Source organism: Diabrotica virgifera, chromosome 7 (genome assembly GCF_917563875.1).
Source record: "Diabrotica virgifera virgifera chromosome 7, PGI_DIABVI_V3a".
Lineage (NCBI taxonomy): Eukaryota > Metazoa > Arthropoda > Insecta > Coleoptera > Chrysomelidae > Diabrotica > Diabrotica virgifera.
This window is the reverse complement of record NC_065449.1, coordinates 182944297-182957950: the sequence shown is the minus strand read 5'-3', so window position 1 is coordinate 182957950 and position 13654 is coordinate 182944297. Positions and strand designations below refer to the sequence as shown.

Below are 13654 nucleotides of genomic sequence, written 5' to 3'. Positions count from 1 at the left end.
TAACTTCAGACCTATAAGACCTTATACAAATTTTTCATATTTTTAAATAATATAAAAATAATTTAATATACAGGGTGTTCCATTAAAAAAAATAAAACTTTGGTTCATACCGTCATTCTGACTCACCCTGTATATTTGAAAATAATTTTAAATTATAGACCTCTTTGATACACATTAGTTTTGTTATAAACATTTTTTTGTATATCTCATAGTTTAGCCGTAATCAAAGAAGACCCGAGGTTTGGCGCACCCTGTATATATATATATATATATATATATATATATATATATATATATATATATATATATATATATATATATATATATTATATATATATATATATATATATATATATATATATATATATATAATATATATATATATATATATATATATATATATATATATATATATATAATGTTCTTGAACTCCTAAGTGGAGCATAGAGCTTCAGTGAAAACGCGCCATCGGGTTCTATTTTGCGCTAGGGCCTTCACCTCATTCCAAGACTTTCCTTGACTTCTTATCTCGTTCATGATGGATCTTCTCCAAGTTTGTGCTGGGCGACCTCTTTTTCTTTTTCCTTGGGGATTCCACTCTAGGGCAGTTTTTTCAATACTGGAACTATCTTTTCGGTGTGTGTGACCTATCCACCCCCACTTTCTGGATTTTATTTCATTTTCTACCCTCTTTTGTTGGGTCAGGTGTAGCAGATCTTCGTTTCTGATGGTGTCTGGCCAGAAAATACGGACAATTCTTCGTAGACATTTGTTAACAAAGACCTGCAATTTGTCTGTAAGGGATTTTGTCACTTTCCAGGTTTCACATCCATAGAGTAGAACAGATATAACATTTGACTGGAATGTTCGGGTTTAAATATGACTAACATGACTATGACATGAATATGACTAAACATTAGTGAAATCGTGCCTGCAGCCATCGACGCAAAATTACCTGAAGAGTTCAAAAACCGACTTTTGGTTCAACTTTCTTGTTGGGTTCTAATTAGCCTTTTTTAACTGTTTTATGAACAGATGTAATTTATAATTATTTTCTCAATGAATTCAATTCTTAATATAGTTTTACGCAAAATCAAATGAAGAAAGAATATACAACAACAACAGATTTATTATCGACAAAAATGCATATTAAAAAGTAGAAGAAGTGTTCAGTATTAAGGTCCTAAGGTCCTATATTAAATTAATGACTCAATTATAATCTAATTTCGGCCAGAGAAAAATGGCTTATACTTGCTCAATTAAAAGAATAATAAAATTAACTACAAGAACCACACCTAGTAAGAAATTAATGTCGTAGTCAGCAGGTAAAGGTATAATGAACCGTAGGTAGGTATACATACTACAAGATACAAATAAGAGATATAAACATCTAAAAAAACTTAAACCAAGGAAATCAAGAAAACAACGAGCTAAACAAACCTATAAAACGGGCAAGATTTGACCAACGTTGATAACTGTTTTGTACACTTATATAGTCCAGGCTGTACGCTCGTCCCCGTTAGGTAAATTATTCCCATTCTTTTTTTTTGCACAAAACTTACACAAAAAGAAGTCCTTATAACAAATCACAGGGTGCCAGGCGGTGCCGCGGTCGGAAAATTGTTTAAACTATTTTTTAAACAAATTCCAAAAATCAATTTTTTCACTTTGGCCAATTTTTTTTAGATTCTTTGAATCATTCTGAGCAAAAAAATCTCATGCAATTTTTCTCTAAAATTCCAATATTCCAAGGCAACAATTCTGTTAAAGAGTATTATGAAAGTCAGAAAGTGACCAAATCAAAGTATAAATTCCCCATACAAGATCCTGAAGAAATGTTTGTCATTATTTTATTACCAAGCTGTTATGTTTAGTTATTAACAATGAGCGCTAAGCGCGTTTTGAGCCGCCCGTCCAATGGTGCATCTCTCTCGCACTTAGGCGTGTGTGAAAATGACTTTACCTGATAAATTACTTTCTGGCACTTGATGTGTTAATGGCAAGTACCTTCTTCTTCTTCAGGTTCCTTCCCCTATCGGAGGTTGGAAATCATCATCACTATTTTAATTTTATTGGCCGCACTTCTGAATAATTCTAATGAGCTGCAATCGAACCACTCTCTCAAATTTCTTAGCCAGGATATTTTGCGTCGTCCTGGGTTTCTCTTCCCTTGCATAATTAACCTAGGTAATACGTACTTCTCGCCCCTCATTATATGAGCCAGATATTGAATCTTTCTAATTTTAACAGTTTTTATGACTTCACATTCTTTCTTCATTCTTTGTAACACCTCTATTAGTTACTTTTTCAGTCCACGATATTCTGTGGATTCTCCTGTAGCACCACATCTCAAAGGAGTTTAATTTTTTGATTTCAGACTGTTTTATTGTCCACGCTTCCATGCCGTCTAGTAAAGTAGAAAAAACCTAACAACGTAGCATTCTTGTGCGGATCTCTAGATTAAAGGCCGCGTCCCACCATCAAATAATTTGATCAAACTGGTTTGAGCAAACTGAAAGTGACAGTTAGTGACGTCACATCCTGAGTGTTCATTGTGGATAATAATGAAAAATTTTAATTTTAAATAAAGTACAAACAAGTTAGACAACTCAATACAAAAAATTTGATCAAACTAGACTGATAGTGAGAGCACAGATTTTTAGAATTTCAAAAAAACTGCAATTGTGACGTCACTTTGACGTACTTCCTCAAGTACGTAAAGTTTGCTCAAACTGTTTGATCAAATTATTTGATGGTGAGACGCGGCCTTTAGGTTACGGTTGCAAAGTAAGTTCTTCAATTTTATGAACGTGTTTCTTGCATTTCTATTCTAGATCTGATTTCTTTTGTTTGATCTCTATCTTCGGTTAGCCACGTTCCTAAATATTTATATGTTATTACTCTTTCGATCGTTGTATTATTGATGATCAGGTTATGTACATTTTGTGGTTTTTTGAGAATATCATTGATTTCGTTTTCTTGAGATTCATTTGCAGTCCGTACCTTTCACATGCATTGTATACATGCTGTATTATGTACTGTAAATCTTCCATGTCACTTGCAAATATGACCGTATCGTCCGCATATCTAATATTATTAATGCTATTTCCGTTGACCAAAATACCTTCCACAATATCCAATAAAGCTTCTTGAAATATCACTTCACTGTAGACGTTGAATAAGAGTGGTGAAAGTATGCACCCTTGTCGAACTCCTCTAGGTATAGTTACTTCCTCTGTCAGTTCTCCTTCGACTCTTACTCTTGCTTTCTGATTTTGATACAGATTCGATATAATTTGTAGATCTCTATGTTTTTGGTCTTAAGAATACTTAAAAGCTTTTCATGTCGAACTCTGTCAAAAGCTTTTTTTAAATCTATGAAGCAAGCATATATGTCCTGATTCATATCCAGACATCGTTGTGTCAGAACATTGACTCCGCATGTAGGCAAGTACCTATATTGTTTATTTTTTTTTTTCTAATGTTGTTTCTAATGATATTCATTAAAAGCCTATAAGTAATATATTATAATAGAATCAATCACGACAATATAATATTCTAATTCATTAGGCTAAAATATTAGGCTTTTAACTTGACGATAGTTGATAAAAAAATGAATAACATTAGAAAAAATCATAAAGGCATTAACAACATCAAGCGCCAGAAAGAAATTTATCAGGTAAAGTAATTTTCACACACGCCTGAGTGCGAGAGAGATGCACCATTGGACGGACGCGGACGGCTCAAAACGCGCATAGCGCTCATTGTTAATTATTAAAAATAACAACTTGGTATTAAAATAATGACAAAAATTTCTTTAGGATCTTCTATGGGGGCTTTATACTTTGATTTGGTCACTTTCTAACTTTCATATTAATAATTTTTAACCGACTTATTAAGAGTTGAAAATAGACACTTTTGCGTTTTTCAAATTTTAAACGCGTATAATTCGACAACAATCAATTTTAGAAAAAAACCACAGGATACGTTTTCTGCTCAGAATGACCCAAAGAATCTAAAAAAAATGTCCAAAGTAAAAAAATTGGTTTTTTGAATTTGTTCAAAAAAAAAGTTAACAATTTTCCTACCGCGGTACCGCCTGGCATCCTGTGAATTTGTCATAAGAACCTCTTTTTGAGTAAGTTTGTATAAATAACCGAATCGGAATAATTTACCTAACGGGGCGAGCATACAGCCTGGACTATTAATACTATTTAAATTCAATTACGTTAATGAGCCTATTAATTAAAAATTGTATTGAAAGTTTGGTTGCCTATAGTTAAGAATGAGGTGGATTAGAAAAATTAATAATTACTTCTTATCGTCATGCTTAAATAATACTAATGTAAAAGAAAGATGTTTCTAAAGAACCTACCTATTTACATAATAAAAATGTTCTCTTTCGAATTTTTCTCTAGTTCAATACGCATACATTTGGTCATCTTATGAAAATTACAAAAATGTCATTTCAGTAACCTTGTCAACAATCGAATCTATGAACCTCATTTTTAATTTATTAAATCAGTCTAAAATGTTTAAATTATCTTATTTATTAATTTATTATGGATACAATAAATTAAGTTCTTATTGAACATCTTGGCAACGTTGTTCAGTGCTGCGCAAACTCTGTAGCCTATCTACAACAGTTGAGGTATTTTATTTATTGTAATTATCAGATTATATACATAGAATGTAAACATAATAATTTTATTTCACATCTATTACCTGAAGATTACTTTTACGATGCAACATATTATTATAAAAAATATTAAATATTCTTTGCTTTATGAAAGAATTTAAACTTCCAGTTTACCACTTCCGTTTATCCAAACTAAAATATAGAAAAAATAGAAGCAACTTTTGCGTTATAACTTAATATTAATTATGTAAAACAAATAATGTAAAGTTCTTTTAATAATACAAACTTGGAGTAAATTCATTTTGTGGTGTAAGCGGGGATCTTGGTTTAGGCATAATCAGTTATTTTTATGCAACCATATTTTACCTACTTTACTAATTTTACAAAAAATTAACTATGTATTTTGAAATATTATTTTATATTCGTTATACCATTACAGTGGAATAGATAATGGTACTTAATGTAGATAGTAGGTACATCATAATGTAGCTTTTAACATTTTAAAGAGTTATTTTTAAAAAAATTTGACACCTTTGGTATTATACACAAACTGCTAATGGCATCCATTTCCTATTATCTAAATGCACATAATTCTGTTCTTGGAATTTAGGTATGACTTTAATTTTATAATATGCTTCGTTGATATATTTGTTAAGTGACAATAATAATTGTTCTTATTGAATTACGGTGGCATTTTTTACACTTTAGGAAAATATCACAGAATTATTCTATTATTCATCCTATGATGTAAGTGGTGTACACCTAAATGGTGGCACATTCAAATCTACGATATTGGCAAAGGAAAATACTAGTTTCTTATTACAATCTAATGTTTATGAATTATAGTGAAGTATTGATGAGTATAAAATAGACAGAAAGATTTTTTTATATGGCTTTTTACTTTGAAAAGAATAAAATATTTTGAAATACGTAAACGCGCGAAACTTAATTTTAGGGAAATCGTGTCCCCTCTCTCACAGTCATGCGCAGTTTATATTAATATAGATATTCTGTGAAAATCTCATGAATAGTTTTTGATCGTAACAAAATTAAAGTTTTACAATTGTGTGGTGTTAATGGATATTATCTAAAGGTATTTATAAATATATTTTAGTTTTACTGTCACAGTTTTGTACTTACTGCAATCTTTACCATCAGTTTTATTTTATGAAATATAAAAGTTTTGAGGTGTAGTAGACACTCACAACCGTCAGACAAGGACTTTTATATCTGTATTGAACTGATCTTTTATACATTTATTGCAATCTGCTGTACTTCATATTCATAAGAAATATTTTTCTGTCACAAATCATGTGCACTTTTTATAAAGATATTATGCGAATAGTAACTCCGATATGATTCAATATTTATATTATGTATTGTGAAATTTTTCAAAAAGTAACTTTATTATTTATGGTTTTTGCAGAAATGTCGTCATTTACATCTACAGAGTTAACTATTACATGTGAAGAGCTGGATGGTTCCAAATTAAACATAAATTCAAACAACAGTCAAGTCATTATAGAAAATAAATCTCCTGATGTGACAATTTCTAAATCTGACCCAGCAACAACTCTACCAACCTTGGTACCAACTTCAAATCCGTCTGTTACAATGAAAACACAAGTTGTACCTTTTGTATATATCCAAAATAGTTCAAAAACTCCTTTCGCTTCGGTTAACAAAACCACTGGCAATGTTATTGTAAATAATATTCCACAATTTCAGTTAACACCAATAGGTTCTAATATCAATAAAAGTCATTCTGTTTCTACTACATCAATTCCTATAGCTCCAACTCAAAATGTAATTTTTACCACTGGACGACCCAATCCTTTAGTTATCCATAAGCCACAAGGAAACATGGTACCGTTGGTACCTGTTTCAGTGTCTGGAACCACAAAAATTGCTGGTGTTTTAACCATGTTAAAACCAAATCCTAAACTAAACGACAATAAATCTTTAAATACTATACAACTGAATAATAACAACTTGAACTTGCCTCATATACCTCAACTCAATACGTTTATTCCCACACAAAATCCACAACAAAAATTTGTTTTGGCACCTATGCCAAAACTAACAACAAATAGACTAGCAACATCCACAACTAACAGTGTTCAACCAAAGCTAGCTCTACTACCAATGCCTGTACCTAATACTGAACCAATTATTACCACACCTAAAGTGTATAGCCATTTTAAAATAAGCGATGGGCAATTGCAAGTTGAACCTACAAATATAGTTATGTGTGATAGTTTATCAAATGAAAATAGCATTGACTTAGATAGTAATAGTGATGAGAAGTTGATTTGTGACGAAATAATTGACTTAGGCAGTCCAGAAAAAAATGATCTCATTAACAAAACATATGAACTTAGTATCACCGAAGATTCTACTAGTTCCCAAAAAGAACTAAAAAATTCAGCTGCAATACACAATAGAAATGCTTCTAAAGATGCACCTAAATTTTCTAAATATGGTATATCAATCCTTAAAAAGAACTATAATTCTTTAGAACATAGTAAAATTGAGAAACCTAATAGTTTACTTATTAGCAATAATAATCAGGCTTCAGTTTCAGAAAGCAAAGAAGTTCTTATTGCGAAACCAGACCGAAGTGAAATGGATAATATTATCATAACAATACCTGCCCCACCAAAACCTGAAAAAGAAAGAAGACGTAAATCAACATTAACATGCATTAAAGAATATGATGAAATGGAAGTAACTTCTACTGATGCTTATGGAAATGAAGTAATTTCCAAACCATCTTTTGAAAAACAAAATCTTGAGAAATCACCTCTTAATAATAATAAATCCCCTTTATTAGAGGAATCAAAGACAAACTTAACAAGCGAAGTTGAAATAGAATTAATAAAAGAAAAACCACCAATTTTAAAAGTTGAAGATTGCGATCTTCAAAAAGTTCTTAATTGGGATGATGGCATAGGCACATTGCCCGGCACTGAAATTAAATTCATAATAAATGAATTCAATTTAGTTGAATACATCAGTGAAAATGAATACAAAGCTTTAATTGAAAAACGAATAGTTAAAGCGAAAGAAAAAATAAAAGGGGAGTTTCAAGAAGAAATGAGGTGTTTGGAATGTGGCTGTTATGGTTTATCTTCTGAGTTTATTAATCCTAAATTTTGCAGTATTGATTGTCAAGATGTCTTCCAAAATAAAAGCACCAAAAAAGATAAAAATGATAAATTTATTAAAAAGAAAAAGAAAAAACCTAAAGTAGAGGCAGATACCATAAAATTAGGAAAAGATGAAGATAGTGACGAGGATTCTGTTGACAACTGTTCTCAAGATAAATCTATGTCATATCCATGGGCATGTAAGAAAAAGGGATTTTCTTGGTCCAAATACCTGGAACATGTCAAAGCAAAACCTGCTCCCGTAAAACTATTTAAAGATCCCTTCCCTTATGCCCGAAATGGCTTTAGACCTGGCATGAAACTCGAAGGAGTAGATCCTCAACATCCCTCTTATTTCTGTGTCCTTACTGTTGTTGAAGTTGTTGGTTATAGAATTAGGTTACACTTTGATGGTTATCCCGAAAATTATGACTTCTGGTGTAATGCTGATAGCATGGATATTTTCCCAATGGGCTGGTGTGAAAAATATGGTCATGTACTTCAACCACCTTCAGGATATACTATTGAAAATTTCAACTGGGTGCAGTATTTAAAACAGACAAAAAGTACTTCTGCACCAAAGCATCTCTTTGCTAATAGAGCTGGCCAGGTGAGTTTTTTAAGTATTAATTATATTTAACATATCACAGTAATGATATTGACTATAGTTACTAAGACCACTGCTAATAAATCTTCAGTTCTCTTTTTGACTAGTCATACTGTCTACAGGGTGATTGCTTAGTAGGGTAAAGCTCAATAGCTCCGCTATAGTAATAAATAGCATTAAAAGTTAATAACAAAAATTTTAACCACCTTTGAGTTTCACATTACAAAATTAGTTAGAATGTTACAGGGTGTTCGATAACACAGTGGCAGACCAAATTTATGTTTTTTTTTTAAATGGAACACCCTATATTTTATTTTAAATTCGAAATCCTGTTAACTTTTCCATCACAAAAATATAAAGGTTTGTTATGTTATACAGGGTATTAACAAAGTTATAACCAATTTTATATGAAAATCGTAACAAGTTCAACTCCCTGTATAAATAAAAATAAGCAAAACAACAATGGTTTATTAATGCCATATTTTTTAACTTATTGTCAAAATTTTCAAGAATGGTCGATATTGCTAATTTTCTTTATATCAAATACAGGGTGAATCAAAACGCAAGTACATTATTTTCTCAGTAATTTTAAATGGAACACCCTGTATTTTATATCACTATTGAAAAATACCATTACCGTACTTTAATTTTTAGATAACATTTCCTGTGTCTAAATTTATTAGTTTTCAAGATATTTTCATTTTTCAATGGACCAGTAGCGTGGCCACCCAAATCACCAGAATTTAATAAACTGGACTGATTTTTTTGGGGTTACGTTAATAATGAAGTTTATAAAATACCTCCAACAACAAGGGATGAGATGACAAATAGAATACAAATTGTATTTCGATGTGTTAATTTACAAATGCTCCGTAGAGTAAGTAGCTCATTCAATGAGCTCATTCAACATCTTATGTAATTAAATTTAAAAAATATTTTATTAAAAGTAGCTTCTAATTTTTCAAACATGTTTTTTTGCAAAATGTATTACTGATAAATTATGTTTCGTTCTTTATTTGTTACATTGTTACATTTACATACAAAAGTAGTGTTTAATTGTCTTCACAAAATATTGTATTTTGTGTTTGTGTTTTTTTGTAAAATTTATTACTAATTTTCTTTGTTTATTTGTTGCATTTACATAAAAAGATAGTTTTTAATTGTTTCAAAAATGTTGCATGTAGTGGTTGTGTTTTTGTTTGTAAAATGTATTACTAATAAATTATTTTTATTTTTTTATTTGCTACAGTGTTACATTTATTACCGGATTGATAATCGGTAATCTTTAATTGTCAATTCAGTCATGGCTTACTTAAAATTTAGATAAATTTAAACACCTAAAATAATTTGCTCTGAAAAATGAAAATATCTCGAAAACTAATACATTTGGGCATAGGGAATGTTATATAAAAATTAAAGTACGTTAATGTTACTTTTCAATAATTATATAAAATACAGGGTGTTCCATTTAACATTACTGAGAAAATAATGTACTTGCGTTTTGACTCACCCTGTATTTGATATAAAGAAAATTAGCAGTATCAATAATTCTAAAAAATTTTGATAATAAATAAAAAATATGGCATTAATAAACCATTGCTGTTGTGCTTATTTTTATTTATACAGGGAGTTGAACTTGTTACGATTTTCATACAAAATTGGTTATAACTTTGTAAATACCCTGTATAACATTACAAACCTTTATATTTTTGTGATGGAGAAGTTAACAGGATTTCGAATATAAAATAAAATATAGAGTGTTCCATTTAAAAAAACATAAGTTAGGTCTGCCACTGTGTTAGCGAACACCCTGTAACATTCTAACTAATTTTGTAATGTGAAGCTCAAAGGTGGCTAAAATTTTTGTTATTAACTTTTATTGCTATCTATTACTATAGCGGAGCTATTGAGCTTTACCCTACTAATCAATCACCCTGTATATTTATAGTGTATACAAAAATATAATATAAACTAGTTACTAGTGCTCTGTGGGTGATTCCATTTGAAGCATCTCAATTTTAGATCCAAAAAATATTTTGGGTCACCGATTTGTCTGAAACTTGGTGTATAGCTTCTTCGTAACATAAAAATAAGACATTTAAGCCCGAACAGTCGTTTTTTTTTCTTGAGTGTTTTAAATGTGATTGTGATTTGGAATTTATTTAAATAAATTTGATTATTTTATCATAAAATATCAATAGAAAAAATAATATTTCAACTGAAGGGACTCAAAAAGGTCATTTATATCATTACAACAAGTTATTTTGATGATTTCGATCAAATCAAAAAATAATGTTTCAACAGAAGGGACTTAAATATATCATTTATACAGCATTTTAACAAGGGTATTTTATAAATTTTAACAAGTTAACAATCAAATTTTAGTCTACAAAACGTTAAAACGCCATTTTTTACATTTACCTCAATTCCCAAAATACACATCATTAGATGTGGCTGAAAATTTGTCCACAAATAGCCAAACTACAAGTCTTTAAGTGGTTAAAAGGATTTTTATATTCTTATAATAAAAAAAAGTTACACGCAATAATATTCGAGTCAAAAATATAAAGTCCAGTCAGGATAGCATTTGACCTTGCTTGTTGAAAATGCGATTTCCTATAATTTCTTTTATTACAAATATCTTTGCGCGGTCTATATTTTCCGAGTTAAGGGGGAAAATAGTGACAGTTATAGCATAATTATTGAATTATCTCGTTTATTATTAGTTTTACGACAAAAATGTACCTATAGAAAAATGGAGAAAATTAAATTTTATACAATTTTATCTGTTTCATTTTTTTTGCTAAAATCAATATTTAACGTAGTATGTATGAGGTAAAGGCGCGAGTGTAAGATTTGATTGGTTTTATAACAGTTGTTTTTGTTAAATATCTCAGCCATTTTCAACTTTTCTACAAAAATGGTAGAAACTGAAATTGTTCCAAATAAATCCAAATAAATACAATTATTGTAATTTCTTTTCAATTATTTTTTCGTGAGGTCTATATAGGGCAGTCAGTGAGGGTATTTGGCTCCGAATTCCATCCTACTACATCGATTTACTTGATATTTTCACATTAAGTAGGGAATAGCTCAAGAAACAAAGTCTACCCTATGCCGATGTGCGCTTTTATCTTGGGGGTGGTTCCCACCCCTTCTCGGGGGTGAAAAATGTTTTGGTTAAAATAGCCACGGAGGAGGCTAGAGAACCTAATTTTAAGCAAAAACTGTTCTATAATTATTTTTTGAAAACTCAATACCTTTTGAGTTATTCGTGGTTGAAAATTGGTCATTTTCATTAAAAAATGACACCTTTTCGGACGAATTTTTGCGAATACCTTAAAAACTATGCATCTAACAAAAAAACTATTTCAAATATTTCTGTAGGTTATAAAAAAACAAAGAGATTCGTTCCTTCATAAATCTTCTAGTTAAAATACAAAGAGGGATATGGTAGGTAAGAAGAGTTTGTTTTTTTTTTGCTGCATGCTCAAATCGGTGTATTCAACTTGAAATAGCAGAGAAACTGTCGATTTTAGGTGTATAATGATACTGATAACTTTTGTAGTGCTTGAAAAGACTTTTAAAATGAGCAATACTAAATGTCGATTGCATTCAAACTAAGCGAGATATTCTGCAAAAAAGTTGATGACTAATGTATTTCAAGAAGAAATGAGAAGTATATTTAACCCCTCATCCATCAGAATTTAAATACATCGTTTTCCTTCTACAATACTTTTTATTTTAGTGTTATTTCTGTTTAAAAAGTTGAACTGGATTAAAATGAATGGTTTTTGAAAAAAAAATAAGATCAAATTATTGAGCGCATTTTTAAATTTTCTTAAAAATTTTCCTTTTCCTCCATGTAACCCAAAAAAGATAAGAGATACGAAAAAAAGATATTTTTTATTACTGTATCTCTTATCATTTTCAAGTTACATGGAGAAAAAGGAAGATTTTTAAGAAAATTTAAAAATGCTCTCTATAATTTGATCATTTTTTTTTCAAAAACCATTCATTTTAAACCCGTCCAACTTTTTGAACATAGAAATAACACTATGTATAATAAAAGGTATTGTGGAAGGAAAACGATGCATTTACATTTTGGTGGATGGGGGTTAAAATTACTTCTCAGTTTTCCTTAAAATACATTAGTTATCAATTTTGTTTGCAGCATATCTCGCTTAGTTTTAAGGTGATACAGTAGCGATCAACAGGTAGCCAAAACGCGTTCCAAGATTGCGGCTGTAATTTTGAATATTTTTTCGAGATATTTGGCACACGTATTCGTAATATAGTAAAGAATGGCGGTACAGAGCCCAATTTGAAAAATATATTAATATGTGGAAATTACTCTGTAATTAAATACAATATTAAAAAAACGAGCCTGTACCGCCATTAAGAAGAACAAAAAATACACTTTCTTCAAATAAACTTTTTTATCCGATGCCTAGATTTTGTGTCATTTTGGAACTACTAATGAAATAAAAAATTTTAGTAGTTCCAAAATGACACAAAATCTAGGAATCGGATAAAAAAGTTTATTTGAAGAAAGTGTATTTTTTTGTTCTTCTTATTGGCGGTACAGGCTCGTTTTTTTAATATTGTATTTAATTACAGAGTAATTTCCACATCCACATATTAATATATTTTTCAAATTGTGCCCTGTACCGCCATTCTTTATTATATTACGAATACGTGTGTGCCAAATATCTCGAAAAAATATTCAAAATTACAGCCGCAATCTTGGAACGCGTTTTCACTACCTGTTGATCGCTACTGTTTCCTCGCCGCTATAGGTGAAATTTCTTAATAATTTTAGGCATGATGGGACCCTATAACTTAATAGTAGAACCTAAAAGAAAACGTTTAAACACTGTGCCGTCACTTTTCAGTGGCACATGCGTCGACAGGGGCGCATCAAACTTTCCACTTATGGACGGGATAAATAAATTAAAAGTTACCCTCCCTTACTAACAGAATTAAATTGTTTCTATTTTTTTAAGTGATAGGTGATTAACATATAAGATTCAGCGTAATTTTAACCCACCACCTCCTTCCCCCTGCCCCCACGATCAAAAACTTCATTTTTCGTTTTTATTTATTTTTTTTGTGAGATGCAATCAATTTTAAACTTTCAAAAAATTCACACGCATAGCTGAGGCTTTTATAAAACATGTCTATTTTTTATAGACCCGTAGGTAGAGTGTACATAACCTCAAAAAATAAAAGAAAAATTTTTTTTCAAAAAAGCGTATA

General features: G+C 30.2%; 1 protein-coding gene across 1 annotated transcript in view; it reads left to right on the top strand.

Moving 5' to 3' along the window:
• The first annotated feature begins 5574 nt into the window (after positions 1–5574).
• The window catches only part of LOC114327768 (lethal(3)malignant brain tumor-like protein 3), a 51748-nt gene continuing 43668 nt past the window's right edge, over positions 5575–13654 (top strand). The window contains exons 1-2 of the mRNA XM_028276475.2: positions 5575–5732; positions 6066–8398. Of these exons, the coding sequence (XP_028132276.2) occupies positions 6068–8398 (2331 nt within the window). The 5' untranslated portion in view covers positions 5575–5732; positions 6066–6067. The remainder of the gene's footprint in view (positions 5733–6065; positions 8399–13654) is intronic.